The sequence below is a fragment of the Leucoraja erinacea genome, chromosome 28 (assembly GCF_028641065.1).
Source record: "Leucoraja erinacea ecotype New England chromosome 28, Leri_hhj_1, whole genome shotgun sequence".
In the NCBI taxonomy this organism is placed as follows: Eukaryota; Metazoa; Chordata; class Chondrichthyes; order Rajiformes; family Rajidae; genus Leucoraja; species Leucoraja erinaceus.
Window position 1 is genome coordinate 26,727,053 of NC_073404.1, and position 27,842 is coordinate 26,754,894.

At 43.3% G+C, this 27,842-nt stretch overlaps 2 protein-coding genes across 4 annotated transcripts in view; both read right to left on the minus strand.

Annotated features, from left to right (window-relative positions):
* rabgef1 (RAB guanine nucleotide exchange factor (GEF) 1) overlaps positions 1-1,395 on the minus strand; it is a 30,174-nt gene extending 28,779 nt beyond the window's left edge. The window contains exon 1 of one of the 2 annotated variants that reach the window (XM_055658083.1): positions 1,254-1,395. The gene's annotated coding sequence lies outside the window, so the exon portion shown is untranslated. The remainder of the gene's footprint in view (positions 1-1,253) is intronic. The other variant, XM_055658084.1, reaches the window with a different exon arrangement.
* A 6,298-nt stretch (positions 1,396-7,693) lies between these two features.
* kctd7 (potassium channel tetramerization domain containing 7) lies at positions 7,694-22,198 on the minus strand. 2 transcript variants are annotated; one of them, XM_055658087.1, is made up of 5 exons: positions 21,569-21,698; positions 16,792-16,848; positions 14,961-15,130; positions 13,953-14,131; positions 7,694-9,597 (listed from the first exon to the last, which is right to left on the minus strand). In XM_055658087.1, the coding sequence occupies exons 3-5, from the start codon at positions 15,095-15,097 to the stop codon at positions 9,221-9,223; spliced, it is 693 nt and encodes a 230-aa protein (XP_055514062.1). In that variant the 5' UTR covers positions 15,098-15,130; positions 16,792-16,848; positions 21,569-21,698; the 3' UTR covers positions 7,694-9,220. The 2 variants fall into 2 exon arrangements, with proteins under 2 accessions (XP_055514062.1, XP_055514061.1); XM_055658086.1 differs by lacking the exon at positions 16,792-16,848 and having other exon boundaries at positions 21,569-22,198.
* Positions 22,199-27,842: the final 5,644 nt, after the last annotated feature.

Here is a 27,842-nt window from a genome sequence, read left to right on the forward strand (position 1 = left end):
AGAACAATACTCAAAAAATTGTTTAAAAAAACAGGGTAGAGAAGTGTACAGTATTTTTAAACTGTAAACTTCGCACGAGAAGCAGGCAGGCAGCATTAGAAATAAAAAAGTGAGAAAAACGGACAACACTACAGAAATATCATAAAGTGTTTCACAATGTTTTTATAAACTGAGGAAGAAAGAAGTTATATGCAATATTTTCACCTAAAGTGGAACAAATAGCATCTACATACAGACTGCTTTCATAACTTTGAAACATTAAAAAAAGTGCTTCGCCATTTACTCTTGAAGTGTCGCCTCGGCTGCAATACAGGGAAAAGCAACATCCAGTTTGAGACACAAAAAACGGCAGTAATGAGAATACAACCAAATGATGTTATTCGGACAACATTGGCTAAACTGCACTTAATCACCAGAATAATTTCTCAATTCAAACAGTGTATGTAGTCTTCAGAAAACAGAACAGTTTAATGCTTCATTCCAGAATACAGCACTCAACTGGTACTTCAGATGAATGTGAACCTGGATTACTAACCCATGGTGGACAAAAATGCTGGAGAAACTCAGTGGGTGAGGCAGCATCTATGGAGCGAAGGAAATATGCAACGTTTCGGGCAGAAACCCATTTTCAGACATGATATTTTTTGATATTCTACTAACCCATGATATTTTTTGACAAAGTCAGAGCACAACAATGTACGATGACCTTCCATCGAACTTGGGATAACACCTGAGGATAATAGCGTATTTACACAATAAAAGTGCCACTGGATTTCCCAGAACTTGCTCTTCCGTCTCCATGCACCTGTATTATTAGCGTGGGAAAGACAGGGGGAATGGGGGCGTGGGTCAGGAGGGTACCTCTCAGACAGGGGTAAGATGGCACCCCTATCTTTCCTACCCGCTTCCAGTGGGACCTTTCGCTCCACGTCTAGCTCTCACTGTTTACCAGCCAACCAGCCCAAGGGCGGATCCGGCTTTCACGGCACACCCTCCCCGCAGAGCCAGCGACAGAAACAGAAACAAACACTGCTGGGTGCCAGGTCCCAAGCTGGCAATGCCCGGGCCCTGGGCTCCTCCCTGCCCGGGGCCTAGCCCTAGTCTCCCCACTGCTAGACGCCCGGGCCCTGGGGTTTGATTGCCCGGGTCTACCCGCTGCCCCCGCCCCCCCCATAGTGCCAGGCCCTGGGCCTGTCAGTCGGCGACACTCCCGCCTCACAGCGACGCTGCCCATCCATCCATACATCAATCACCTGGAGAACTCGCCGCGCCCGGCCCGTCCCGTCCCGTCCGCTCGCACCTCGGCCGTCAGATCAGATCGATCAATCGATCGACCCCCCGCTGTCTCGTCTCGTCCCGTCTCCTTCAACTGCCGCTCGGCTCCGCCCGCCGTCCCCCGTCGGCAACCCGCCCGGCGTCATGGCGTCACCGCGGTACACGCACAGAGCGGCGCAGTGACGCAACGTTGTTGTTGCTGCTGCTGCCGCCTCTCCCAGGGCGCGAGATCACGTGTTGTGGCGCAGTGGCCATTGGGAGTTGTAGTCCAACATATCCAAAGTGGCTAAGAAGGAACCAAAGATTATAGAGGAGCTCCTCTAGGATCTTTGGAAGGAACTGCAGATGCTGGAAAATCGAAGGTAGACAAAAATGCTGGAGAAACTCAGCGAGTGCAGCAGCATCTATGGAGCGAAGGAAATAGAAGTCTGAAGAAGGGTTTCGGCCCGAAACGTTGCCTATTTCCTTCGCTCCATAGATGCTGCTGCACCCGCTGAGTTTCTCCAGCATTTTTGTGTATCCAAAGTGGCGTTGCTTCGAGAGTCCAGAGTGCAGGGGTGGGGGGGGGCGGCGCGGCCTTTTGAATGAATCCAAATTATGTAGACAAATCCCTTTATTTCTATTAATATGTTTTTGTTCATCTTTTATTATTTTTATTTTAAATTTAAAATGAACCTATTTAAAACACCAAAGAGTAAAAGAAGATTCAACGAAATAAACCTCCCTGACTGACGGCCACAATTAAAGCATTAGTAAGTCATGAGGGCTATTTTAACAAAATATTGTACATTTTGAAGTATATCTAATTGCAATTTCTTGGATGCAGCCTTATTAGATTACAGCTAACTTAATGCGGCATTCCGACCTGAAAAGGTTCCCCACCCCTGGTCCAGAGTAAAGATACCAGAGCAAGAGGCCCAGAGTGTTTTATTGTCACATGTCCCAGATGGAACAATGAAATTCGTACTTGCAGCAGCACAACGGAATATGTAAACATGGTACTCTGTAAACAATATAATAAACGAGAATAAAAGTTAAGTATGTGTATGTATATATATATATATTTATAAACACACATACATATGCATAAAAACAATACAGACAACAGACAATAATAGTGCAAAACGACAAAACCAAGTAAGTCTACGTAGTTCAGAGCATATTTGGACTTCACTACATTGTCTGTAACTCGTTATCACTAGCCCACGGCCAACAATGGACAGTTTCCTTCATCATAGTTCGTTTTTTGCATATCTTTAATTCATTTGTTTAATATCTATCTATATCGCCATCTGTATCTTTTGCCTGAAGGGTCTTGACCCGAAACGTCAGGCAGCATCCCTGGGGAAAAGGAATAGGTGACGTTTCTGGATGAGACCCTTCTTCAGACTGATATCCATCTGTACAACACCTGTACACTGTGCACTCCACATTCCAACCACATGCTGCGCAAGAACATTTTCCCTTATACCATAGTAATAAGGCGTAGGGGAAAAGTTTAATGAAGATGTACGGGGCAAGTATTTTACACAGGGTGGTGTTGGCCTGGAATGTATTGCCAGAGGTGATGGTGGGGGCAGGTACAATAGGAGCATTTAAGAGGCTTTTAGATCTGCACATGGAGATGCAGGAGAGGGATATGGATTACATGCAGGCAGATGAGATCAGTTCAGCTCAGCACCATGTTCAAGCCCTGCACTAGTACAATACGTAAAAGAGTGGAGCGATTGTATTGGATGACTGTAGCTGCTCACCTGGGACCAGCGTGTAAAGAATCACTAAGCTCTAATGCCATCTTACTGTACCCAGACCCCTCATCATTTTTTTATACGTATCAATGTTTTCTCTTCTCTAATGAAACGGTCCCAGCCTCTCTAATCTATCCCAGTTACTCTGGTCCCTCAATCCAGGAACTATTTTTGTTATTTGTTCTGGACCTTTCTAACGCCAAGAATGTGTCGTTGTTATATAAAGTTTGGAAGAAAGGATCTAACCGGAAATGTCACCAATCCATGTTCTCCAGAGATGTTGCCTGACCTGCTGAGTTACTCCAGCACTTTGTGCTTTTTTTTGTAACTAAACATCTGCAGTTCCTTGAATCTCTATTTTCAGTAAAGGTTCATTGTTGATTACCCGATTTTAAACTCCATGTACCTATTGATAAAACCCAGAATTATGTAAGCCTTCTGAACTCCAGCGAGTACAGGCCCAGTGCTGTTAAAAGCTCATCATATGTTAACCTACTCATTCCTGGGAACATTCTTGTAAACCTCCTCTGGACCCTCTCCAGCGCCAGCACTTCCTTCCTTGGATGTGGGGCCCAAATCTGTTCACAGTACTCTAAATGCGGCCTGAACAGAGCCTTACAGAGCCTCAGCATTACATCTCTGATTTTGTATTCCATGACTCCGATCAAGCCATTACAGTGTATAGATACATGATATGGGAATAACGTTTAGTGCAAGACGTTCAGTGCAAGGTTAAGTTGCTGTTTTGTAAGTATTTTACACTGACAGCTTCATGTACTTCCTTCTCTTCCTGAGATTTTGTCTGAGAACCAGGAAGTTTCCATTGGGTAACTGCAGTTGAGCCAATATACTATTGCGTAAATTGCTCTGCATTTACACATAATATCACAAGACCAAATTATATATATAGTTATATTTGACCTTGAATACCCAGCATTACGAAACTGATGTCGCATAAATTACGATAAGGGTCGTCACATTACATATTTTCTAGACCAGAAAGCTCTTTCAAGACAGAATCATCCTGTAGGTTTTACATTGTCACCATTATACTATTGGAATGGATACTGAGCGGCGAAGTTTAATTATGTACGAGCTAATCACAATCATGATAGATAAATTGCAGGTCCCCAGCCAATATTCCGGCACCTCCTTTGATCAGGACAAAATTTTGAGAGAGCACTTGAAATCCCTCCCAGAAGTCCCCCCTCCCCAGAAAATGTGGTGCCTAGGCCGGGTGAGGCGGCCGATCCCGACCTCATCGGGACCTCCGCGGCCGATTGGCGGGTCGAATTTGTTGCCTTCGGCCGGGGTTCTGGAACTCTGGCCTGGCTGAAGCCAGTGGATCCGTTCCTGTAGCCGACTTCTGAGGCTGACATTGTACCTCAGCCCCCTGGCAGCCAATGCAGACCGTTCTGGCACTGTTCCATTCCTCTCAGAGGCTGTGTCCTCTGTTGGTCCAGCAAAACGGATAATCCGGCAAGGCTCGAGAACCAAGGGTGCTGTAAAATCAGTGGTCGAACTCTACCAAGAAGTTTCATGTTCAGAATCTTTTTGTCGTGAAGTTTGATTTCACCACAGATGGGAAATAAACGAACGGCAATGAATCATTGACCACACAGCACAGAAGGCCATTCTGCCTATCATGTCTGTTGTGGCTGTTTAGTCAGTTCTAATCCACTTCTCTTTAATTACCCTGTAATTCATTTTTCTTCAAATTTATGTGCGTAGATAATTCCAAAATGATTATGTAAAGAATTTGTTTGGGCAAAAGCGCTATGTAATCATTTAACTCTGTCCCCTACTAAATGCCTTTTTAGGCTAGGTCAATTGAATATTTTAGGCAAGGGCATTTGGAGTTGGAACCAAGATAGTTAATGAAGTCACATATCGGCCATCTTATTAACTGGCAGAACAGAGTTGATGGGCTTGTGTAGGAAGGAACTGCAGATGCTGGTTTACACTGAAGACAGACACAGAATGCTGGAGTAACTCAGTGGGATAGGCAGCATCTCTGCATAGAAGGAATGGTCAGCGGTCTGAAGAAGGGTCTCAACCCGAAATGTCACCCATTCCTTCTATCCGGAGATGCTGCCTGTCCCGCCGAGTTACTCTAGCATTTTGTGTCTATATTCAGAGTTTATGGGCTTGACTTCTTACTTCTATTCCAATATTAAAGTGCCTGTTCATCCACGTTTGTTGTAGTAGATAAAGTGTTTTAACCTGCTGTGCCACGAAGTACGAGTCTTATGGCATTAAGTACTTTATTTTGTTAGAGCTAAGAAATTGTAAGTGGGATATTACACTCATAAAGACACCAATGAATTTGAGAAAAAGTAGAACCACCAATATACTTTTTCAGAAAAAATGCAAAAACTAAATGTTTATTATAAGGTATTTTAATTTATCCCAGGAACCAGTTTTGTAATTTCTTTCTGGACCCTACATCTCCTTGGTCTAAGTTGTAAATTGGGAGAGTAATAGTGTTGAGGGTTGAGAAGTACAAACTCCATACAGACAGCACCTATAATCAGGATCGAACCCGGGTCCCTGGCGCTGTAAGCAGCAACTCTACTGCTGCACCACCTTGCCGCCCGAGGAGAAAGTAATCTGAACATAGATACAGCATGGAAACAAGCCCATGGGCCGAACCCGTCAATGCCGACCAAGATGCCCCATCTAAGCAAGTCCTGCCTTTGGCCTTTGGCCCATATCCCTCTTTACCTTTCCTAGTGATGTACCTGTAATAAAATAATGAATAAAAGTTGGCTAAATTCAATGGAATGAGAGTAGCTCTGTCCCAAGTAAATTGGAACCAAAAGTTGACAGGCAAAACTGGAATGTAAAAAGGACTACTCTATACTTCATACCCCAGTTTCCCCTCTCACCTCTCAGTCTGAAGAAGGGTCCCACCCGAAACGTCACCTATTTCTTTTCTCCAGAGATGCTGCCTGACCCACTAGGTTACTCCTGCATTGTGTGTCTACCTTATCTGTAAGAAAGAACTGGTTCAAGTACAGTTGAATGACATTCCCATCAAGAGAGCAAACAAATCCATGGCCAGAGTGAGTTCCACCGTAAATTGGAGGAGCAGCACCTCATATTTTGCTTGGGTAGTTTACACCCCAGCGGTATGAACATTGACTTCTCCAATTTCAGGTAGTCCTTGCTTTCTCCCTCTTTCCCCTCCCCTTCCCAGTTCTCCCTCAGCCCACTGTCTCCGCCTCTTCCTTTCTTCTTCCCACCCCCACATCAGTCTGAAGAAGGGTCTCAACCCGAAACGTCACCTATTCCATCACTCCATAGATGCTGCCTCACCCGCTGAGTTTCTCCAGCATTCTTGTCTACTTTCGATTTTTCCAATATCTGCAGTTCCTTCTTAAACAAATCCAGAATATCTCTGGATGATGAAAGTGATGCAGAAGTAATCAATGACTGAGAAGAATTTTCACAGATAACCAGCCCTGATAAAGCGCAATTTTCAAACGTTATTTTATTTCCACTTACTTCAATTTTAAATATTTTACAAAGGACGAAACAAATGTTGCAACACATATATAAGATTAAATAGCAGCTGAAACATAAATAAACATTTAAAAAATAAAATTAATTTAAAAGTCTAAAATCTAATTAAATATTTGAGAGGATGAAAATCCATATAAATAAATTTGGATTTTTCAAGACCAAAATTTGCTACACAGTAGTAATGGATTTGTATACAACAACAAAAATGTAGACATCTTCCACCAAAGAACAACTCTTGTAGGGCATTATACTTTGAGTATAGCTCTTAAAATTTTAAATGTTTCCTCAGTTTATCAATCTACCTTGTTTTGGAGTGGAGTAGATTGGAAAACAATAGACGGAGAAGTAGCAATCACTGGCAGCAGCTTCAGGATTTTCATGTAAAAAACAACATTTTCAAAGAATATGGACAAGAAATGCTGAACATTTCAGAGACACAATAATGGCAATAGCCAGGCCGAGCCTAAAGTTACATTTTAAATATGTGCAAAGATCGGCCATCATTCAAAAGCTCTCTCAGCCCTTTAAGAAATGTTTACCATCTGCAGTACCAGAGTTATAGAGTCAAATTCATAACACACATGTACAGGCCCTTCGTCCCAACTCATCCATGCTGACCAAGTTATATAGTTGAGCTTGTCCCATTTTCCTGCATTTGGCCTATCTCACTTTACACTCTCCTATCCATGTACCTACCAAGAATAAAGGGGAGGCCATTTAAAACTGAGATGAGAAAAAAAAAAATTTTTCACCCAGAGTTGTGAATTTGTGGAATTCTCTCCCACAGAAGGCAGTAGAGGCCAATTCATTGGATGAATTTAAAAGAGAGTTAGATAGAGCTCTTGGGGTATGGGAGAAGGCAGGCACGGGTTACTGATTGTGGATGAGCAGCCATGATCACGATGAATGGCTGTACTGGTTCGAAGGGCTGAATGGCCTCCTATTTTCTATTTTTCTCTGTTTGAATCTCTATTAAACTTCACCGTTGAACCCTCCTTTGCAACTCCCTCAGAGAATTCCAACTTCTAGCAAGGAAACCCCACACTGATACCTTAGTTTTTAATTATTTAATATGATTGAAGTTAATTGTGCATTTCGTTGTCTCTGTGCTGTACACTGACAATGACAATAAATTGAATCATTTCATTTTTTTTCATTTTTTTTTTGTGGGGGAAAAATATTAGGTCATCACTCCAGCACGAAATTTGAACAGGGTTCAAGTGGACAACAGCTTGTAAAGAAATCAACATCTCCATGACTTTATTGATATTATGAAATCTAGGCTAACACTACAGAGTAATATTGAGGAAATCCTGCAGAATGGAAGTGCGGGCATTTAGACGAGATATTATACTGAGCCCACATGAAAAAGCACACATCTAGATTCGGGAACAGTTTCTTCCCAGCTATTATCAGGCAACTGAACCGCCCTCTCACCAACTAGAGGGCGGCCCTGACCTCCCATCCACCTCATTGGTGATCTCCGACTATCTTTAATCAGACTCTATCTTGCACTAAACGTTATTCCCCTTATTCCGTATCTGTAGACTGTGGATGGCTCTATTGTAGGAAACATGTTCCCAATGTTGGGGGAGTCCAGAATCCAGGGGCCATGGTTTAAGAATAAGGGGCAAACCATTTAGAACGGAGGTAAGGAAACACTTTTTCACACAAAGAGTTGCGAGTGAGGAATTCTCTGCCTCAGAGGGCGGTGGAGGCCGGTTCTCTGGATACTTTCAAGAGAGAGTTAGATAGAGCTCTTCAAGATAGCGGAGTCAAGGAATATGGGGAGAAGGCAGGAACGGGGTACTGATTGCGGATGATCACATATGATCACATTGAAAGGCGGTGCTGGATCGAAGGGCCGAATGGCCTTCTCCTGCACCTATTGTCTATTGTAATAATGTGTTGTCTTTTTGTTGATTGGGTAGCATGCAACAAAAAGCTTTTCACTGTACCTCAGTACATGTGACAATAATAAGCTAAACTAACCAAACTAAATCTGTTCTCCTATGTGGATGTGAAAGGACACATTGAAGGAGACAACCAACATATATTCTAGCTAACATTTATGCCTTGATTAATGTCACAAAACAGATCACTTGGTCATTATCATTTTACCTTTTGTGGGACCCTGTTGTTCACAAACAGACAAGACATTTTCGCACTTTGCAACAGTGGCCACATATCAAAAAGATTACATTAGCATTAATGTGCTTCGGAACATCCTGAGTTTATGGAAGGCACTATATATATATTTATATATCCCTTGCATTTTTTATACCATCACATTATACCGTCACACTGTACTTGCATGGGAAAATGAGGAAACGATTGAACTGCATAATATACTAATCGGAGAGATTTTTGTGAAGTATGTCTGCATTTCGAGGCTTTCAAAAAGACACCTTGATCATGCAAACAATTCAGGTTAAGGCATTAGTAGATCTGAACCGTTGGCACAAAAAATGGCCACAGTATATTAACACTCCAGTTTGCAAATAACCTAATCACATCCACCTCGTTACAAGACACATTCCTGGCTGCAGAACACGTCGAGAAATTGGATTGCCGAGTTTTGCCGGTGCCTTCAGCGTTAACTTTCAAAGTTCATCTTCTTATAACATTTTATCAGATAATTAAGGAAGCTCAGAATAATCACAACATTTCCGTTACCACCAAGTAATCTTGAACTCATAGATGGGGCGTTTACAGTAGTAATAGTTTATGAGGTGCTTGTCACACACGCCTATGCACTGGTGGTCCACTGTAATGCCTCTGTCTGCCAAGTCAGTCACGATGCAGTGAAGAAGGTCATAGACATCGGCGATCGCTTCCCATGGACCAAAGGATACATCAACTTCACAATGATGCTCAAAGAGTTTTGTCTCATTCTCACTTCTGTCAAAGCGCAGCGAGTTGTACAGTGGCCGTTCATATGGAGTCACCGGCATCTCCTCCTTATACACACAAATCTTCAATTTTGCAAACCTTGCCTTTCGTTGAATTGCTCTCTGTTTTGCAATTTCAATTATCCGCTCCAAATTTTCTGTAGAGGGGAAACCAAAAATTTAAAGAGGAAAATAGCGGTGCTTATGAAACTCAATGTATTTGCTTTATTCACTACGATATTTTATGAAACACAGAAAGTAGAAACTTTCATTTATAATTCCCATAGCTTGATTAGTACAGGTGTCAGAGTTTATGGGGAGAAGGCAGGAGAATGGGGTTAGGGGGCAGAGATAGATCAGCCATGATTAAATGGCGGCATAGACTTGATGGGCCGAATGGCCTAACTCTACTCCTATTCCTTATGACCTTATAAGCTGTGGTTAAGTGTGGAGAAACGAGGAATCTAATGAACTGCATAATTTACCAGTAAGAGAGATGGTTAAGTATAACTGCATTTTTAGGCTTCACAAAGGCATCTTGCTTAAGCAAACAAACCAGGTTAAGGGGCTAATAAATTTGGCCTGACACAAGAATGTACTTTGTGGAATGAACACTTATATGCAAACATTTGTGCTGCCTGACATCCCTTCTTACAGATTACTTTACACCAAACTCCAGACTATTAACTAGATGGTTATCATGTCGTTTTTTTCAAGACTACAAATCAATAAACCCCAAAATTAATGTTTCACACTGCAAATCATATGTTTCATTGATCACAGGTCCATTTTCTTATAGATTTACAGTTTTTTTTACTAGCTCAGAGACTTAAAAACCAACAGGGGTGGTGGAGGAGGCTGATACAATAGTGGCATGTAAGAGTCTTTTAGACAAACACAAGGATATGCAGGGAATGGTGGGATATAAATCATGTGCAGCTAAATGAGATGAGTTTATTTTAGCATTGTATTCAGTACAAACATTGTGGGCCAAAGAGCCGGATCTTGTGCTGCCCTGTTATATATTTTCAAAAACAGCAGTCCGGATATAAAAGGTTAACTTGTGTTAAATGAAATGAAAGTTAAAATGACTCAATCAATCAATCAATCAAGCACTCCTCCATTTCCCCCCCCCCCCCCCCCCCCCCCCCCCCGTGGACAGGACCACGCTTTGCAAGTTATAGGCTGTTGAGAAGTGGGAAAAAGTTGAGAAAAGTTTGAAACAGAGCAGATGATATTTCAACTTGCAATTGCCACCACCTGAACACCCCACATGAATGCAGAACTCCCAGATATGTTGGGCACAATTCACTAGCAATTTACCAACCGCTCTTTTGTACTGGAGCGCTGTGTGGGAAATACAAGATAATTCATTTCACTGGAAAGGAACTGCTCCAAGACAGTAAATCAACACTGGACAAGTTAGATTTTTTGAACAAATTGCATTTATTTAAATGCTTTAGTTAATTAATTTAGACGTTAAATAAAATATTTTATTATAAAAACATATATTTTCTTGATTAGTGCGGGTGTCAGGGGTTATGGGGAGAAGGCAGGAGAATGGTGTTGAGAGGGAAAGATAGATCAGCCATGATTGAATGGTGGGGTAGACTTGATGGGCCAAATGGCCTAGTTCTGCTCCTATAACTTGTGAACCTATGATCTTAATCATTTTGAAATATATTTAATGGAATGTTTAATAATCTTTAAATGTTTTTAAGTATCGGGAATATTAAGAGACATTCCAAGTAGGACAGCTGGTTAAGCCATTGGTTGTGGTCTAGTAAATTGCCAATGTTTTATTGAGGAGACACATTAGGCTTCCGAGGCTACAGTAATGTTCTTTTCTGGGCTGCCTTGCTTTGTCCCCTCCCACACACGTGCGCCCACAACCGCTTTCTCTCCCCACGTACTCCAACAGAGCCATTTAGGATTGGGACAACATTGGAGAGTGGGTTCACAGCAGTCGATCATCAACAATCAAGTTCATAGTAACTATGTACATCAGCAAAGAGCTCGGCCCCAAAAGCAAGTCTGGATAAAAATACTCAGAGGTTAACAATAAACACATTCACACCCTATTCCCATCTCGAATGGCTATTCATGTTAATAATTAAAATGACCTGGAAAACTCATCTTGTATAAATGAAGAACTGATGAGCCGCTGACTAGTTCGAATAGTGTGGCTTGGATAGAGTGGATGAGGAGAGGATGTTTCCACTAGTAGGAGAGTACGAGAGCCCAGGACCAGAGGTCATAGCCTCAGAATAAAAGGATGTTCCTTTAGAAAGGAGATGAGGAGGAATTTCTTTCGTCAGAGGGTGGTAAATCTGTAGAATTCATTGGCACAGAAAGCTGTGGAGGCCAAGTCGATGGATATTTTTAAGGCACAGATAGATAGATTCTTGATTAGTACACGTGTCAGGGGTTATGGTGAGATGACAGGAGAATGGGGTTAAGAGGGAAAGATAGATCAGCCATAATTGAATGATGGAGTAGACTTGATGGGCCGAATGGCCTAATTCTGCTCCGATCAGTTATGAACTTACGTCTATTGTACAATCTAGTTCATTCAACTTAAATATTCTATCTGATGTGATCCTCACATCACTGGAGTAAACCAAGATGGATTAAAAATGAAATGTTATTGTAGTCCTCTATTCAGCATTAATTTCCTAATATTCTGCATCACAAAGAAGCAGGAGCTGATTTTCTATTCATGATCCTCCACTAATTGGAAAAGCAGCTGGTCATGACCATAGCATTAAAAACCGCACAGGATGCCTCAAAGAGCAGCAACACATTGAAAAGAATGTGTGTGCAGATGAACGGAAGCTGTCTATTTTTATTGGTGGGAGATGTTAGTGCCAAGATCTCAAAAAAGAAAGGAAAATGGAAAAAATACCTTTTGAAAATGAATTATAAACCTTTGAAATTAACATTGTTTAAACTATTTTGTTCTTAAGTCTTAAAAGATATTTTTAAAAGTTTTTAATACATATCATGCTAACCTTCAGATTAAAACTGCAAATCTAAGAAATTGGATCTGTGGCCAATAAAAGTGATACCTATCACGGGTCTGTAACAATAATGGAAACATAACTAAGTATTGAGTCAAATTCTTGCGTGTTTATTACTATCTTTGCAGCATACCCTTTAGTATGTTTTCATTAAATCCAGTTTTAAATGGTTGTGCAAGTTAAAACTGTGTGGACAAGACGCCTAAATACTCGGTCTGAAGAAAGGTCCCAACCCGAAATGTCACCATCCATATTCTCCAGAGATACTGTCTGAGTTACACCAGTACTTTGTGTCCTTGCCTGCACACATTAACAAGAGTACTGAGACCAGACTCGTAGGAATTAAGTTACAGAATCAATAGTCATTATATACTCTAAATTACTGTGATTTCACACGCCTAATGTAATTTATGTCATTATTCCTGGTCTTCTGTGACTCATGTGGTAAAGTTCAGAAGTAAATCAAGAAAATTCTACATCTCTTTGATCTCAGTATTAAAACTGAGAACGGTGCAACATTGGAACGGACTATTTGGCACAAGATGTCTTCACTGACCATGATACCAAATTAAACTAACCCCATCTGCCTGCACTGTTCACTGTTATATTTGCTTCCAGCCGTCCCACCCCATCCAACAACATGTTGCAGACACCCACGACCTGCCCTGTAAAGATATGCCTCCCTGAAACGTTCTCACCTTAAAGCAATGCCCTCTAGTCTTTGACATTTCCAACCTGGGCAAAAGCTGTTGACTGTCTACCCTATCTATGCCTTCCATCATTTTATAAACTTCCATCAGATCACCCACCAACCGAAGACACTCCAGAGAAGGGGCGGCACGGTGGCGCAGCGGTAGAGCTGCTGCCTTACAGCGCCAGAGACGCAGGTTTGATCCTGACTACGGACGCTGTCGGCACGGAGCTTGTGCATTCTCCCTTTGACCGCGTGGGTTTTCTCAGAGTTTCCTCCCACACTCAAAAGGCGTGCGGGTGTGTAGGTTAATCAGCCCCGGTAAATTGTCCCTCGCGTGTAGGATAGACCCAGGGTACGGGTGATTGGCGTGGTCGTCGTGGCTTCAGTCGGCCGAAGGGCCTGTTTCCAAGTTGTATTTCTAAACGAAACTAACCCAATCTACATTTGTAGCTAATACCCCCTAATCCGGGCACCATCACCGTGAACATTTCCTGCACCCTCTCCAAAGCTTCCACATCCTTCCTGCAGTGTTACGACCAGAACTGCACGCGATACTCCAAACGTGGCCTGACCAAAGTTTTATACAAATGCAACATCATTGCCTGAATTTTATACCTGGAGTAGTTTAAACTAGAGCTTGGACATTGATGCTGTTAAGGGCCCATTTCTGACTGATGAAGGCAAGTGTGCTGCACACACAAGTTCAAATTAGATCTCATTAGAGTCCAAATAAATCCCGCTGGACTCTTCGTCATTAACGGTTTTCACCAATAAAAAGTTTTCACCAATAAAACATTACCTTTGTAATAAGGCAGTAAGTCCAAAAATGCCTTCCTGACTTTTTCACTAGCCAAGGGTTGCAGCTCATCCAGACACTCCAGCAATGGTCCAATGGAATAATACTGTGCCTCTTTGTAAACAGTTCTCACTCGCTCACGAGGGGGCAAGTCATCACTCCGTAAAAAATTAAGAATGTCTCTGAAAGGAGAAAGATGGTACATACAGTTTAACTTTAGATTAATACTCTTTATGGTAATGTAATTATTAGTGCATGACCCGGGTAGACGAATATTTATAAAGTTGATTAATAAAAATCTGCTGCATATATTACAACACCTCCTCCACTCACTTTTGAACACTGGTGTTAAATTTGGTCAAGATAATCTTTCTACAAGTACTTCTCCAATTACGTTTGAATCTTGTTTCACCCAAGCCTGGTAGCACAAGTCAAGGATATAAATAAATGGATTTAACAAAACAATACGTTTTGCCTCTTTCTTCAAGCATAAAAGCCCTGTCCCACGGTAAGAGTTCATTCCAAGAGCTCTCCCGAGTTTGCCCTGATTCGAACTCGGAGATTTACGGTAATGGCCACTCGTCGTTTTACGGATGTCGGATGAAACTGGAACACCTGGAAGAAGCCAATGAAGTCACAGGAAGAACGTGCAAACTCCGCACAAACAGCATCCAAGGTCGGAATCGAATCCAGATTAACCTCAAGAGGTCCTAGTTATATTTGATGATAAAGCGAGAATCTTAAAGATTCTGTTTATCTCCAATACAGTTTATTTGTTTATGGCACATGGATATGAGAGAGTAAGAGGGTGATGGGCCAAAGACGAGCAAATGGAACTGGTGTAGATGGGGCATATTGGCTGACAAGGGCAAGTTGGGCCAAAGGACCTGTTTCCGAGCTCTATGAATCTATTTGTATCCGGTATTTTTAGCTTGAATATCGGAGCACTTTTACAGCAGATGTTGACTGTCGAAAACAAGATAATTTAAGAACAATGATATAATTACCCACCCAAAGTATGTACCATCTCTATCAATAAAGAATCGGCCCTCTGAATCCGTGGGAATATGATGACGGCCACTAAACATAGCAGCTAGCATAGTGTCTTCATAGCGCCTCAATGTGGAGAGTCTTGTAGTAAAATACATGCCTCCTACATTCAGTGGTACAACCTCTGGGAACTGCAGAAGCAAAGAGCAAAACGTATAGAAAACACTTTAGAAATCTTTGATAGGTTTAACTCGATTATCGTCACGTGTACCGAGGTACAGTGAAAAGCTTTTTTTGCATGCGATCCAATCAAATCAGTTAATTAATACAATCAAGCCAAACACAAGTACGTAGATAAAGCAAAGGGAAAGATGCAGAGATGCAGAATATAGTTCTCAACGTTATAACGCAATAGTTCCAGAGACAAAGACGTACAGGTATGTATGTAAATTGGCTTGATAAATGTAAAAATTGTCCCTGGTGTGTGTAGGATGGTGTTCAACATGTGGGGATCGCTGGTCGGCACAGACCCGATGGGCCGAAGGGCCTGTTTCCGTGCTGTATGTCTAAACTAAACTAAGTCCAATGTCTGCAATGAGGCAGGAGAACCGGACTGTACCCTAATTTATGGAAGGACTGTTCAGAAGCCTGACAACAGAAGGGAAGACAAAAGTGCTGGAGAAACTCAGCGGGTGAGGCAGCATCTATGGAGCGAAGGAAATAGGCAACGTTTCGGGCCGAATCCCTTCTTCAGACCCTTCCAGCATCTGCAGTTCCTTCTTGAACAGAAGGGAAGAAGCTATTTTACTTTTGAAATCTCTACAAGCACTGATAGTTATCTTCTTTTATTGATTACTATTGTAATTACCTCGAAAATTAACATAACTTGATTATTAGCTGGGAGAGCAGCAAATATACATTCAACGATTCTGGATTTTATTCTACATTCAAATTAACATTCCCTCTGTGCATTTTGCAATATTATGTAGTTCACTGTTCTACGCCAGCTTCCGAAATATAATCCAATAATATTGTAACTCTCAGAGGAAAATTTGTACAATAAGACTAATATTAATTTGAGCATTTCTTTCTCACTAAAAAGCAAATACACATAACAAAATGTTACCTCAGTGCTCAGTTTGTATCGGACGTCTCAGCAGGACTGACGGGGAAAATACCATCAGGTTAAAAAATAGTCCGCATGTATTTAAACTTGCTGGAAGAAACCATTCAGAGGTGCTTACAAATACATAGCAATGTCACCCAAATTGGAGTAAGGTTATCTATACTTATTTCAAAGCAATATGTGTCCACATACCAAGCATAAGAACACAGAACACTACTGCACAGAAACAGGCCCTTCAGCCCACAATATCTCTGCCAAACATGATGCCAAGGCCAACTCTTATCTGCCTGCACATAATCCATATCTAACCATTCCCTGCATAGCCATGTGGTCCCTTAAAAGTCTCTTAAATGCCACTATCGTATCTGCCTCCCCCACCAACCCCGATAGCACATTCCAGGCACTCACCAACTTACGTGCAAAAATATACATGTAATTTTCCGCACATCTTTCCTTTAAACTTTGTTCCTCTCACCTAAAGAATGTCCTCTGATATTTGATATTTCCACCATGGGAAAAGGTTCTGACCATCTACCTTGTCTATGCCTCTCATAATTTTCTACGCGTAGAGTGCGAATGAATAACTAAAAAATAAAGTAGAACCGAAACAATGAAAGTCAATTGGAGAGAAACGGCATGGTGGCGTAGTGGTAGAGTTGCTGCCTTACAGCGCCAGAGACCCTGGTTCAATCCTGACTACCGGTGCTGACTGTGTGGAGTTTGTACCTTCTTCCCATGAAACCGTGTGGGTTTTCTTCAGGATCTCCAGTTTCCTTCCACATTCTAAAGACCAAAAGATTTGAAGGTTAATTGGCTTGGAAAAATTGTAAATTGTCCCTAGTGTGTAGGATAGTGCTAGTGCGTGGGGGTCGCTGGTCAGCTTGGACTTGGTGGGCCGAAGGACCTATTTCCATGCTGTATCTCTAAACTAAACTAAACAACAGAAATGTTCTGATTAATTTTCAGGATTCTTGGCTTTCAAACCTATTTTGGATGGTAGGGGATGAAGAGGACAAAAAGGAAATGGAAGGAGAGCAATTGTAAAAAAAAAACATTCCACCAGCTAGTCTGAAGCCAACTAACTTGACTGGTATGAAATCAATTCCAATACCAATACACGATGATATCAGTTCCCATCACACCTTACATGGTACTTCTCTGACATTGATTGGCCCATCCGATGAGCTTTACACAAGAGGTCCACACTGAGAAAAAAGCCAAAGAAGACCAGCTCATTGTAATCAGGAAGTCCAGAGGCCACGCAATCCACATTAACGGGACGGAGGTGGAACGTGTTTCTACTTCAGGTTCCTGGGAGTCAAAATCTCCGATGTGGACCCACACCTCTACATCAAATAACCCTGAGGAGACTGAAGAATTTTCTCAAGTGACTTTGCCTCGAGAGCATCCCCAATGCTCACAGTATGGTATGGCAACTGCTCTGTCTCCGACGGAGGTCTGCTGACTCATTGATGTCCAAAGCAAGCGCTGTCTGCGGAGGGCGCTCAGCACAGGACTGACCTTGCATCCAGGAGGCGCTATGCCGAACCAGCAGGTCGAGGAACTTTCCGGCGGCTGTCACGCTACTAAACAATGTACCTCGGTGACTGCCAATTGACACTTATTATTTCAAATCGTTTGCTATGTCGCTCTTCAGGGAGATGCTAAATGCATTTCATAACTGCATGAGAAATTGAATCTGAATCAGACATTGACCATCCGGCCTGAGATAAAAGCCAAAGGAAAATCAAAATCCCAAATCAAACATAAATATGAAACTATGTCAACATCAATAACCCTTGCGAATTTTCCAAGTGACTTTGCCTGCCCCCATGCTCTTATAACTGACGGAGGTCTGCTGACTCATGATGGAGGAGGCCACAGATGACCTTGCAGAATAACCTCGGGCTGCCCTGGTGTGGATTGCTAACCTTAGAGTGTCATAAAGCAGAGAAACAGACCCTCCGGCCCAACTCAACCATGCCAACCAAGATATCCTAGTTAAGCTAGTCCCTTTGCTCACGTTTGGCCCATATTCTTTCCTATCCATATATCTGTCCACATGTCTTTTCAATGGTGCTATTGTACCTGCCTCAGCTACATCCTCTGACAGCTTTTTTCCATCTATGCACCTTTAAACACAAGTATCCAAACCATCTGGAATATTGCCTTAGTTTTCTCTCTCCATTATCATGGCCTGATCTGTTGGCCACATGAGATTGCAACGTATTACCTCCCTTTGTCTCTAACATCTCTCTCTAATTACCACCATTAATTCTTCCTTCCCCATGCAAACATGGATCACCCTGACAGATATCACCTCTGCCCCCTCTATTTCTATCCCCATCTTCTCCGCACCACCATTCATTTGTTTGTGTCTCTTTCCCAATTTGGGAAAGACCTGTTATGGTCATTGTTTCTCTTTCCACAGATGCTGCCTGAATTTCCTGTTATGGTTGGTACTACTTATTTTCCAATAATAACCTGGATAGGAGAGGTTTAAAGAGATGTAGGATCATGTGATAGGAGCAGAATTAGGCCATTCGGCCCATCAAGTCCACTCAACCATTCAATCATGGCTGATCTATCTCTCCACTCTAACCCCATTCTCCTGCCTTCTCCCCATAACCTCTGACACCCGTAATAATCAAGAATCTATCTATCTCTGCCTTAAATATATCCCCTCGGTGCAGGATCTTGATCGCCCCGACAAGGAGGCCCACCACCGACAACGGGTGTCAACATCGTCCCGTCAACGGAACGCTCGAGGCCCCCGACCGCGGGAGAACAAAGAAGGGAAGAGATTGAACTTTTTTTTCACCTTCCATCACAGTGAGGTATGTGGACGAGTCACTGTGGTGGATGCTCATGTTAAAAAATGTGTTTTGTGTGTTCTGTTGCTTTTTATTAGTATGACTGTATGGCAAAACAAATTCCTCATATGTTGCAAAATATATTCATACTTTATTAGCCAAGTATGATTATGATTATAATTCTATATCTGCCTTAAATATATCCACAGACCTGGCCTCCACAGCCTTCTGTGGCAAAGAATTCCACAGATTCACCCCCCTCTGACTAAAGTTATGGGCGGGTGTGAGACAAGTGCAGATGGGACATCTTGGTCAGTATGGGCAAGGTGGGCCGAAGTGCCAGTTACCAAGTTGTATGACTCTGTAACGTGATCTTCAGCAACAGAGCGGAGTGCAAATCTTTCTTAACATTAAGTGGCTTTCACTCCAACCGAGGTTGACAGGTGCCATCTACATTTTGCAGTTTTGTTCAAGTTTTGCAGTTTTGCTCAATTTTTTGCAAATCTTTGCAGAGTTTTGCAAATCTTATTGGGTCAATATTAATATTGTTGCATTTTCCTGCCATACCATGAAATGACTATTTTCTAGAAAGAAAAAGGTGCACTTATGTTATGCCACACATTACACACTCAAGTTGAAGCAAAGCACTTTGCAACAGATAAAGCACTGTACTCCTAAACTATTGTCAATATCATGCAGGAAACGATTAAATGCAGCTATTAAAGATGATAACCACACAATTTATTTATGTGTAGGAAGGAACTGCAGATGCTGGTTTATACCGGAGATAGACAAAAAAAAATGCTGCAGCAATTCAACGAGTTAGACAGCATCTTCGGAGCAAAAGAATAGGTGATGTTTCGGGTCAGAATCCCTCTCTAGACTGCAAGATGGAGAAGGCCAGAACAAAACAGGACTAGCAACAGACAACAGGGTGGGGGGGGAGAATGAAATGCAGGAGTCACTTGAAATGAGAGGAATCAATGTTCATACTGTTGGGTTTTGAGCTGGCCAAGCAACATTTATTTATACATCTTACATTTATACAACTTATTGATGTGGATTGAGAGACAAATATCGACTGGTAAGTAGGATTATTTCTCTCTTTCTCCTTCGTTGTACCAGGGCAGTGTTTACCTATATCCCAGTGTACCTGCCCACCAGCCACTTATCCCCCACCTCACCTTAAAAGAGACACAAGGAGCTGGAGTATCTCAGTGGGTCAGGCAGCATCTCTGGAGAACATATCCTGCGTGACTTGCAGTGTTACTCCTGCACTTTTGTGTCCTTTTGTGTAAACCAGCATCTGCAGTGCCTTGTTTCCATCTCTCCTTAACCAGCTGCGATACTGAACGGCAGTATCTGTTTGCTGAATCTGAATGATACTGAATGCTTGTTCCCTTGTCTATGGAGCGAGGGTTAGTTACACCCACACCTCCACTTAGAAAAGCTGAGAGTTCTTCCTGACTCGAATTTCACACTGACAACATGTTCGAAGGATAGAGACACAAGAAACTGCAGATGCTGGAATCTTGACCAAAATACAAAGTGTTGGAGGAGCACAGTGGGTCGCGCAGCATCTGTGGAGGGAATGGATAGGGTGACGTTTTTGGCAGGGAACCCTTTAAAACAAAGTTCTCCACAGCCAACAACGAACCATTGTGGACTCCACCTTTCCTTGGTCATCGGTGCTGGCTCCGATTTGTTCTGTACCTTTTCATACCTATCGTTTTACTTATTCCCACGACTCTCAGTCTCAAGAAGGGTCTCGACCCGAAATGTCACCTATTCCTTTTCTGCAGAGATGCTGCCTGACTCGCTGAATTACTCGAGCATTTTGTGTCTATCTTCAGGATCAGTAAAGAATGTAAAACGGACAGCAATTAGCAGTCACACTTGTCACACGGCACAGATAATACAATAGACACACAATGCTGGAGTAACTCAGCGGGACAGGCAGCATCTCTGGAGAGAAGGAATGGGTGATGTTTCAGGTTGAGACCCTTCTTCAGACCGAATCAGTGGAGAGGGTGGCACAGAGACAAGGAAGTGTAAGGTGTTAAAACGACACAACTGGGATGGAGATCAAGGAAAAAGTAGAATGGATCATTGTTAGCTTGAAGGTAACAACAAAACAGATAGAGATAAAATGGGTTACTTGAAGTGAATATTCGTACCATATGTCATAACTGACATCCAGTAAACCAATTTCAGGTCACCCTCGATTTGGGGATTGACAGTCGGTACATCCAACGGGAAGGCGGCATCGCATAGCTCCTTTGGTTATAAGACAGGGAAGTGGGTCAGTAAATAACGGGGATGGATGCTACAACCTGTTAATGTGGGGCGTTTGTTTTTTTTATCAATAGTGCCGGGGTCCATGCTGGGCGAGTCGGAATTACACGAAAGGGATGCACTGACCGGGGAATCGTGGAATGCGGACAATTGGAGCCATCGAAAATGGACACAAAATGCTGGAGTAACTCAGCGAGACTAGGCAGCAGCATCTCTGGAGAGAAGGAATGTCTGAAGAATGGTCTCGACCCATTCATTCTCTCCAGAGATCCTGCCTGTATCGATGTGTTACTCGAGCGTTTTTGTGTCCATCTTCCGTGCAAACCAGCATCTGCAGTTCCTTCCCGCACAGCTAGAAGCATCAGCAGGTCGTACAATGTACCAGCCGTCCTTACCTTTTGCATAATCAGTGTGTTGAGAGCTGGCTTCCTCACGTCGTCTTCTGGTTCCGAACCCGACATTGTATCATCTGATTGCTGGTTTCCCTTGGGTCCTGAAATAACCACCATCACTCTCGCCTTGTGCAATGTAAAAAGGGCTACTGTTGCAATTTCTTTTTTTTTTTAAAGAGCCAAAAGTTGCTTCTTAATGCCAGCAGCAGCTCATCTTGTCTTGCCCTGCCCAACCCCCCTCTCTATCTGCATCGTCGGCCGGTGCCAGATTCCAAGCGCCTGGGCTATTTTTCTGCTGTGTGTAGTCAGTCACTCAGAGAGCGGTTGCATTCCTGCAATTAGGTGGGCTAACCCGCTGGTTGTGCGGCGCGCAGCCGCAAGCGGGCAGTTTCTTAGCATTTCACAGCCTGTTATATTTCATCCGCTGCTCTGGACACAACCTTAAAGCTACAGTGTATCACGGGCAAAGCGGCGTTGCAATGTATGGGGTGTGGCGAAGACGCCCATCTTAAATAAGGGAAGGGATTTCACGCCAGTGGGCCACATGAGTGGCGAGGGTGTGGGGTGAAATTGCGATTTGGGTAGTGAATTCAGTAAATTCAGTATTGAATGTATGTTTATAGCCTCCCAGAATGTCGGATGGAGGATTTTTTTGCACGGTACATGTATTGTGTACAAGAAGGAACTGCAGATGCTGGAAAATCGAAGGTACACAAAAATGCTGGAGAAACTCAGCGGGTGCAGCAGCATCTATGGAGCGAAGGAAATAGGTGACGTTTCGGGCCGAAACCCTTCTTCAGACTGATCATGTATTGTGTATATTTATTACTTGAATAAAGTCTATTTTGAAATTAAAACATTTTAGTCACAGCATGCGTGCAGCGGTTGCAATTATTTAATGAAAAGGAAGGAACTGCAGATGCTGGTTTAAATCGGAGATAGACACAAAAAGCTGGAGTAACTCTGGAGAAATGTCACCTTATTCCCTTTCTCCAGAGATGCTGTCTAATGTTGTGTCTACCGTAGGTTATAGGAGCAGATTTAGGTCATTTGGCCCATCAAGTCAGTCAGTCAGTTAATTTTATTTGTATAGCTCATTTATAAACAACTCACGTTGACCAAAGTGCTGTACATTAGTGCAGATACTAAAGTGCTACGTATAATGGTACACAGACCTAACAACACATACCTAAACTGTTTACGGCGTCCCCTCATAGGGACTCAAAAACGCTAGGGAGTAGAAATAGGTTTTGAGCCAACTCCGCCATTCAATCATGGCTGATGTATCTTTCCCTCTCAACCCCATTTACTTACGAGGTACAGCGTGGAAACAGGCCCATCGGCCCACGCCGACCAACGATTACCCTATACACTAGCACGATCTTGCACACTAGGGACAGTTTACTATTTTGCCAACGCCAGTTAATCCACAATCCTGTTCGTCTTTGGAGTGTGGTAGAAAACCAGAGCACCAGGAGAGAGCAGGGAGAACGTACAAACTTCATACAGACAGCACCCGTAGTCATAACCCGGGTCCCTGGTGCTGTAAGGCAGCAACTCTACTGTTACACCACCATACATTGAATGTAAAATATCCAAGGTCGCCCAATTTCTCACATTAACCCTCCCCCTCCTCCCCGTCTTCAGAATCTGCAACTCTTCAAACCTGTCTCACACCTTCTGCTCTTATCTCTGGCCTTTGTTCCAACCATAGGCCTATCAAACCCCCTCTCGCCTCTGTCCACCTGTTACCTGGAGATAAAAGATACACACAAAGTGCTGGAGTAACTCAGCAGGTCAGGCAGCATCTCTGGAGGAAAAGAATTAGTGAGTTTGTGTCAGGATCCTTCTTAGAATTCCAACTATTACCTGCCAGGCTCTGTCCTGTCTCTCCCCTTTTCCAACTTTCTTCTCCCCCCCCCTCCCCACAATGTCTGGAGAAGGTCCGAAAAGTCACTTATCTATGTTCTCCAGAGGTGCTGTCTGACCTGCTGAGTTACTCCAGCATTTAGTGTCCTTTTGTGTATGAACCAGCATCAGAGGGGAGACCTCATCGAAACTTACCAAATAGTGAAAGGCCTGGATAGAGTGGATGTGGAGAGGATTTTTTTTCACTAGTGGCAGAGTCTAGGACCAGAGGGCACAGCTGCAGAATAAAAGGACGTAACTGTAGAAAGGATATGAGGAGGAATTTCTTTAGTTAGAAGGTGGAGAATCTGTAGAATTCATTGTCACATATGGCTGTGGAGGCCAATTGGGTATTTTTAGTGGAGATTGACAGATTCTTTATTAGTATGGCGGTCAAATGTAATGGGGAGACGGCAGGAGAATGAGGTTGAGAGCAAAAGATAGATCAACCATGACTGGTTGGTGGTGTAGACTCAATGGGCCGAATAGTTAATTCTGCTCCTAATGAACTTATCTGCAGTTCTTTGTTTCTACAACTTATATTTCTGCTTGGATAGAGTGTCAGGAGAAATGAAACCAGACAGGAAATAATGCTGAGGTCGACACCAGGTTTAAGAGCTGGAATAGCTGACTGCATATTTTTTTATGTTATTTTTGTCAGGCTCTACATTTTCAGTTCCATTCCGTTGGAAGTCTGGCTGACTCCGTACATTTCCTCTCGCACTCCCAGATTTCCTCTACTCTTCCAATATCAGCTGTGACTCGGTGGTGCCCCAGTAATGCATTCCACATCCTCACCATTTACAGTGGGAAATGGTGGTTGTCCCCCTGCTAATTGAACTGATTGTATGCCTTGTAGTTGCCTTCCCCTCAGCCAACAATGAACCATTCTATGTTTCCTTGATCAACATCTGCTTTGATCTGTCTTGTTCACACCTTACCCTTCCATATCTCCAGTTTCCCGTGCACCTGATTCTTAGACTGAAGAAAGGTCTCGATTCGAAACATCACCCATTCCTTCTCTCCAGAGATGCTGAATGTCCCGCTGAGTTACTCCAGCATTTTGTGTCTATCTTCGGGAGAAACCCAATTTCTTATATGCAAAATAAAAGACACAAGTGTGGAGTAACTCAGCAGGTCAGAGAGCATCCTTAGAGAACATGGATAGGTGACGTTTCAGGTTGGAATCCGAAGATCCAAATAACGAAAACCTCCGAATAGCGACATTTTTTCAGTCCTTGAAAAAAGGTCCTTGAAAACGTTCACCGAGGGCAGCCCGCAGAGGTGACAGAGGAACCTCCGGTCGGTCCTCGAAGAAAGGGGAACTAAATCCCCATCCATAAAAGAGAAGGTGAGGGTATATTGCGCGGGGGGGTTAATAATTGACAATATGCTGCTGTCTGCCCGCTGAGTTAAAAAAGTTCCCACGGTAGACTCACAATACACAGTGTGAGTCTTGCGTGGGAACTTTTTTAACTCAGCGGGCAGGGAGCTGCAGATTGTTTTCAGTTTCACCCCACCTACACCCCTCTTTCCCGGCCAAAATCCCCGCTCTTCACCGGCGTGGGGGCTTTGCACTGTCTTCACGTCGGCAATGCCATGTCCCCAAGGACACCGCGGCACAGTGACCCACAGCCAGCAGCAGGTCAGCCCCGTTCCAACTCCAGTGGAAAACTGCAAACTAGCGGGAGACATCGGGACCACCAGGAGCCGCTCCCCGATGGGCCGCTACGGCGACAAGTGGCAGTTCGCCCACAGCCCGACTGTGTCGGGACACCGAGCCCACTGCAAGCACGGGTCCCAGATCAGCAACTCCTGACTGATGGTGCGCAAGGGCTTCTTGTTCTTGAGGTGCAACTCTGTGGGCGTGGAGTCGCCGTTTGCACTGTTTGTCGCCCCCTGCTCTCACCGAGGGCGGCCCGCTGTGACCTCCGGTCTGCATCGACGAAGGGGTTTCCATTCAAGTGCTCTGCTTTCACCTGGCCCGCAGAGGTGACCGGAAAGAAAGGGGTGTGGATGCGGGAGGGTCGCCTACCTGGAAGAAGGTTAATTGGCCTTTGTAAAATTTGCCCCTAGTGTGTAGGGAGTGGAGGTAGTACTTTAGCAAGAGTGCCTTATCGCTTTTGGAGTCACATTCACCAATTATGAAAGTGGAAAATGTAGAACTAGTGTGAATCGCGACCTTGCGGATATTAGCCGAGCACTCTACCACTGAGCCAGCCATTCAAATCTACGCTAAAAAATTTCCATTCCGAAGACCGACAAATTCCAAATTACGAAAAGTGTCTGGTCCCAAGGCTGTCGGATAAAAGGTTGTGCACCTGTAGTACTTCTTCGAATTGCATGCCTTATGCGCTTTTTGTTGTTTTCAAAATCATCTTCATTGTGTATATGCCCCAAGGCGGCACAGTGATGCAGCTGGTGGATCTGTTGCTTTAATGTGTCAGAGACCCGGGTTCGATCCTGACTATGGGTCATGTCTACGTGGAGTTTGCACGCTCTCCCTGTGACTGCGTGGGTTTCCTTCAGGTGCTCTGCTTTCCTCCCATATCCTAAAGACGTGTGGATGCGTAGGTTAATTGGCCTTTGTAAAATTGCCCCTAGTGTGTAGGGAGTGGATATGAAAGTGGAAAATGTAGAACTAGTGTGAATGGGTGATCACTGATCAGCGTGGTATTAGTGGGCCGAAGGGCCTGTTTCCAATCTTCATATCTATACTAATTATCTTAAATGCCTCTGTCAGATCATCACTCAACCTTCTATGCCCAAGGGAGAATAATCCCAGTTTCCTCAGTCCACCACATCACGTCTCAGAGATCACTCTAGCAAATCTCTTCTGTTACACTCTCAGCTCACAACAGCATTCCTAATCAATACACAACATTCTGGAGGAACTCAGCGGGTCAGGCAGCATCTGTGGAGGGAATGGACAGGCCACAGCTCATGGGACTGGTGCAGGGTGAGCGGAGGGCTGCGCATTCAGAAGGCGTGAGACTGGTGGAAGTATGTTTCTCTGATTGGGGGCCTGTGAGCAGTGATGTTAACTTTACTTTAGACTTTAGAGATACAGCGTGGAAACAGGCGCTTCGACCCACTGAGTCTACGCTGACCAACGATTACCCCGTACACTAGCACTATCCTACGCACTAGGGACAATTGACAATTGAACAAAGCCAATTAACCTACAAACCTGTACGTCTGTGGGAAGAAACAGGAGCATATGGAGAAAACCCACGTGGCCAAAGGGAGAACATTCAAACTATGTACAGGCAGCACCCGTGGTCAGGATCGAACCAGGGCCTCTGGCGCTGTAAGACATCAACTTTACCGCTGCACCACTGTGCTGCCCTGGATGTTCTGCAAGTATCAGTGCTGGCACTTCAATCAGTCTGAAGAAGGGTCCCGACCTGAAATGTCGTTGTCCATTCCCTCCACAGCTGCTGCCTGACCCGCGGAGTTCCTCCGACACTTTGTGTTACATGGTTCATCGAACAGCACCTGTGGGGTGGGGGAAGGAATGGTTAACATTTCAGGTTGAAAACTTCTGCATTGCATTTTATAATGCGTCATCGTGACCTCCTGGCAGTTCAACTCTTTGCCTCAATGTCTAAAGACAATGATAATCTTGCCTGTTTTAACCATTTTCTCAAACTTTTTATGCTCATCCAGCCAAAGAGAATACATGGCACTTTCCAAAGAAGAGTTAAAAGTAATTCCATATCCTGTCCAATATTTGTATCTCAACCAATTCTTAACATAAATAATTTATTTTATTATTGTTTATGAGAGTTTGTTGTACACAAAAGGAGTAACTCAGACTGAAGAAGAGTCCCAACCCAAAACGTCACCTATCTGTGTTCTCCAAAGATTCTGCCTCAACCGCTGGGTTACTCCAGCACTTTTTTGTGTAAACCAGCATCTGCAGTTCCTTATTTCTACATTTGTTGTGCACAATTTTGTTACTGCATGTTCCTATACTGCAACAGACTAAACCTGAGCATGTTATTGTCAATAAAGCTTTGAACTAGTGAAAGTCAATGTATACTCTATAGATAACCTTATATAATCATCCTTCCCTTCATTCAGTTTTTATTAATTTGATGTGCAGCAAGGAACTGCAAATGCTGGTTAGAACCGAAGATAGACACAAAAAGCTGGAGTAACTCAGTGGAACAGGCAGCTTCTCTGGTGAGAAGGAAAGAGTGACGTCTCGGGTCGAGATCTTTCTTCAGACATCATATTTTCATTTATCTTAATATGCCTGCTATTATTTAATTTCTAATTTAAGTGTCGTGGAAGCTTTACACATTAGTGTCAGCACTGTGGTGCAGCAGTTAGAGCGGCTGCCTCACAACACCAGAGACCTGAG

Bases quoted from the DNA above. Each gene is read 5' to 3' on its own strand.
- kctd7 (XM_055658086.1), bottom strand. From the start codon at position 21,682: ATGGTGGTTATTTCAGGACCCAAGGGAAACCAGCAATCAGATGATACA. The intron at 15,131-21,568 runs GTAAGGACGGCT...TTGCTTCTGCAG, and splicing joins ACACACTGATTATGCAAAAG to TTCCCAGAGGTTGTACCACT. The intron at 14,132-14,960 runs GTGGGTAATTAT...TTCTCCTTTCAG, and splicing joins AGAGATGGTACATACTTTGG to AGACATTCTTAATTTTTTAC.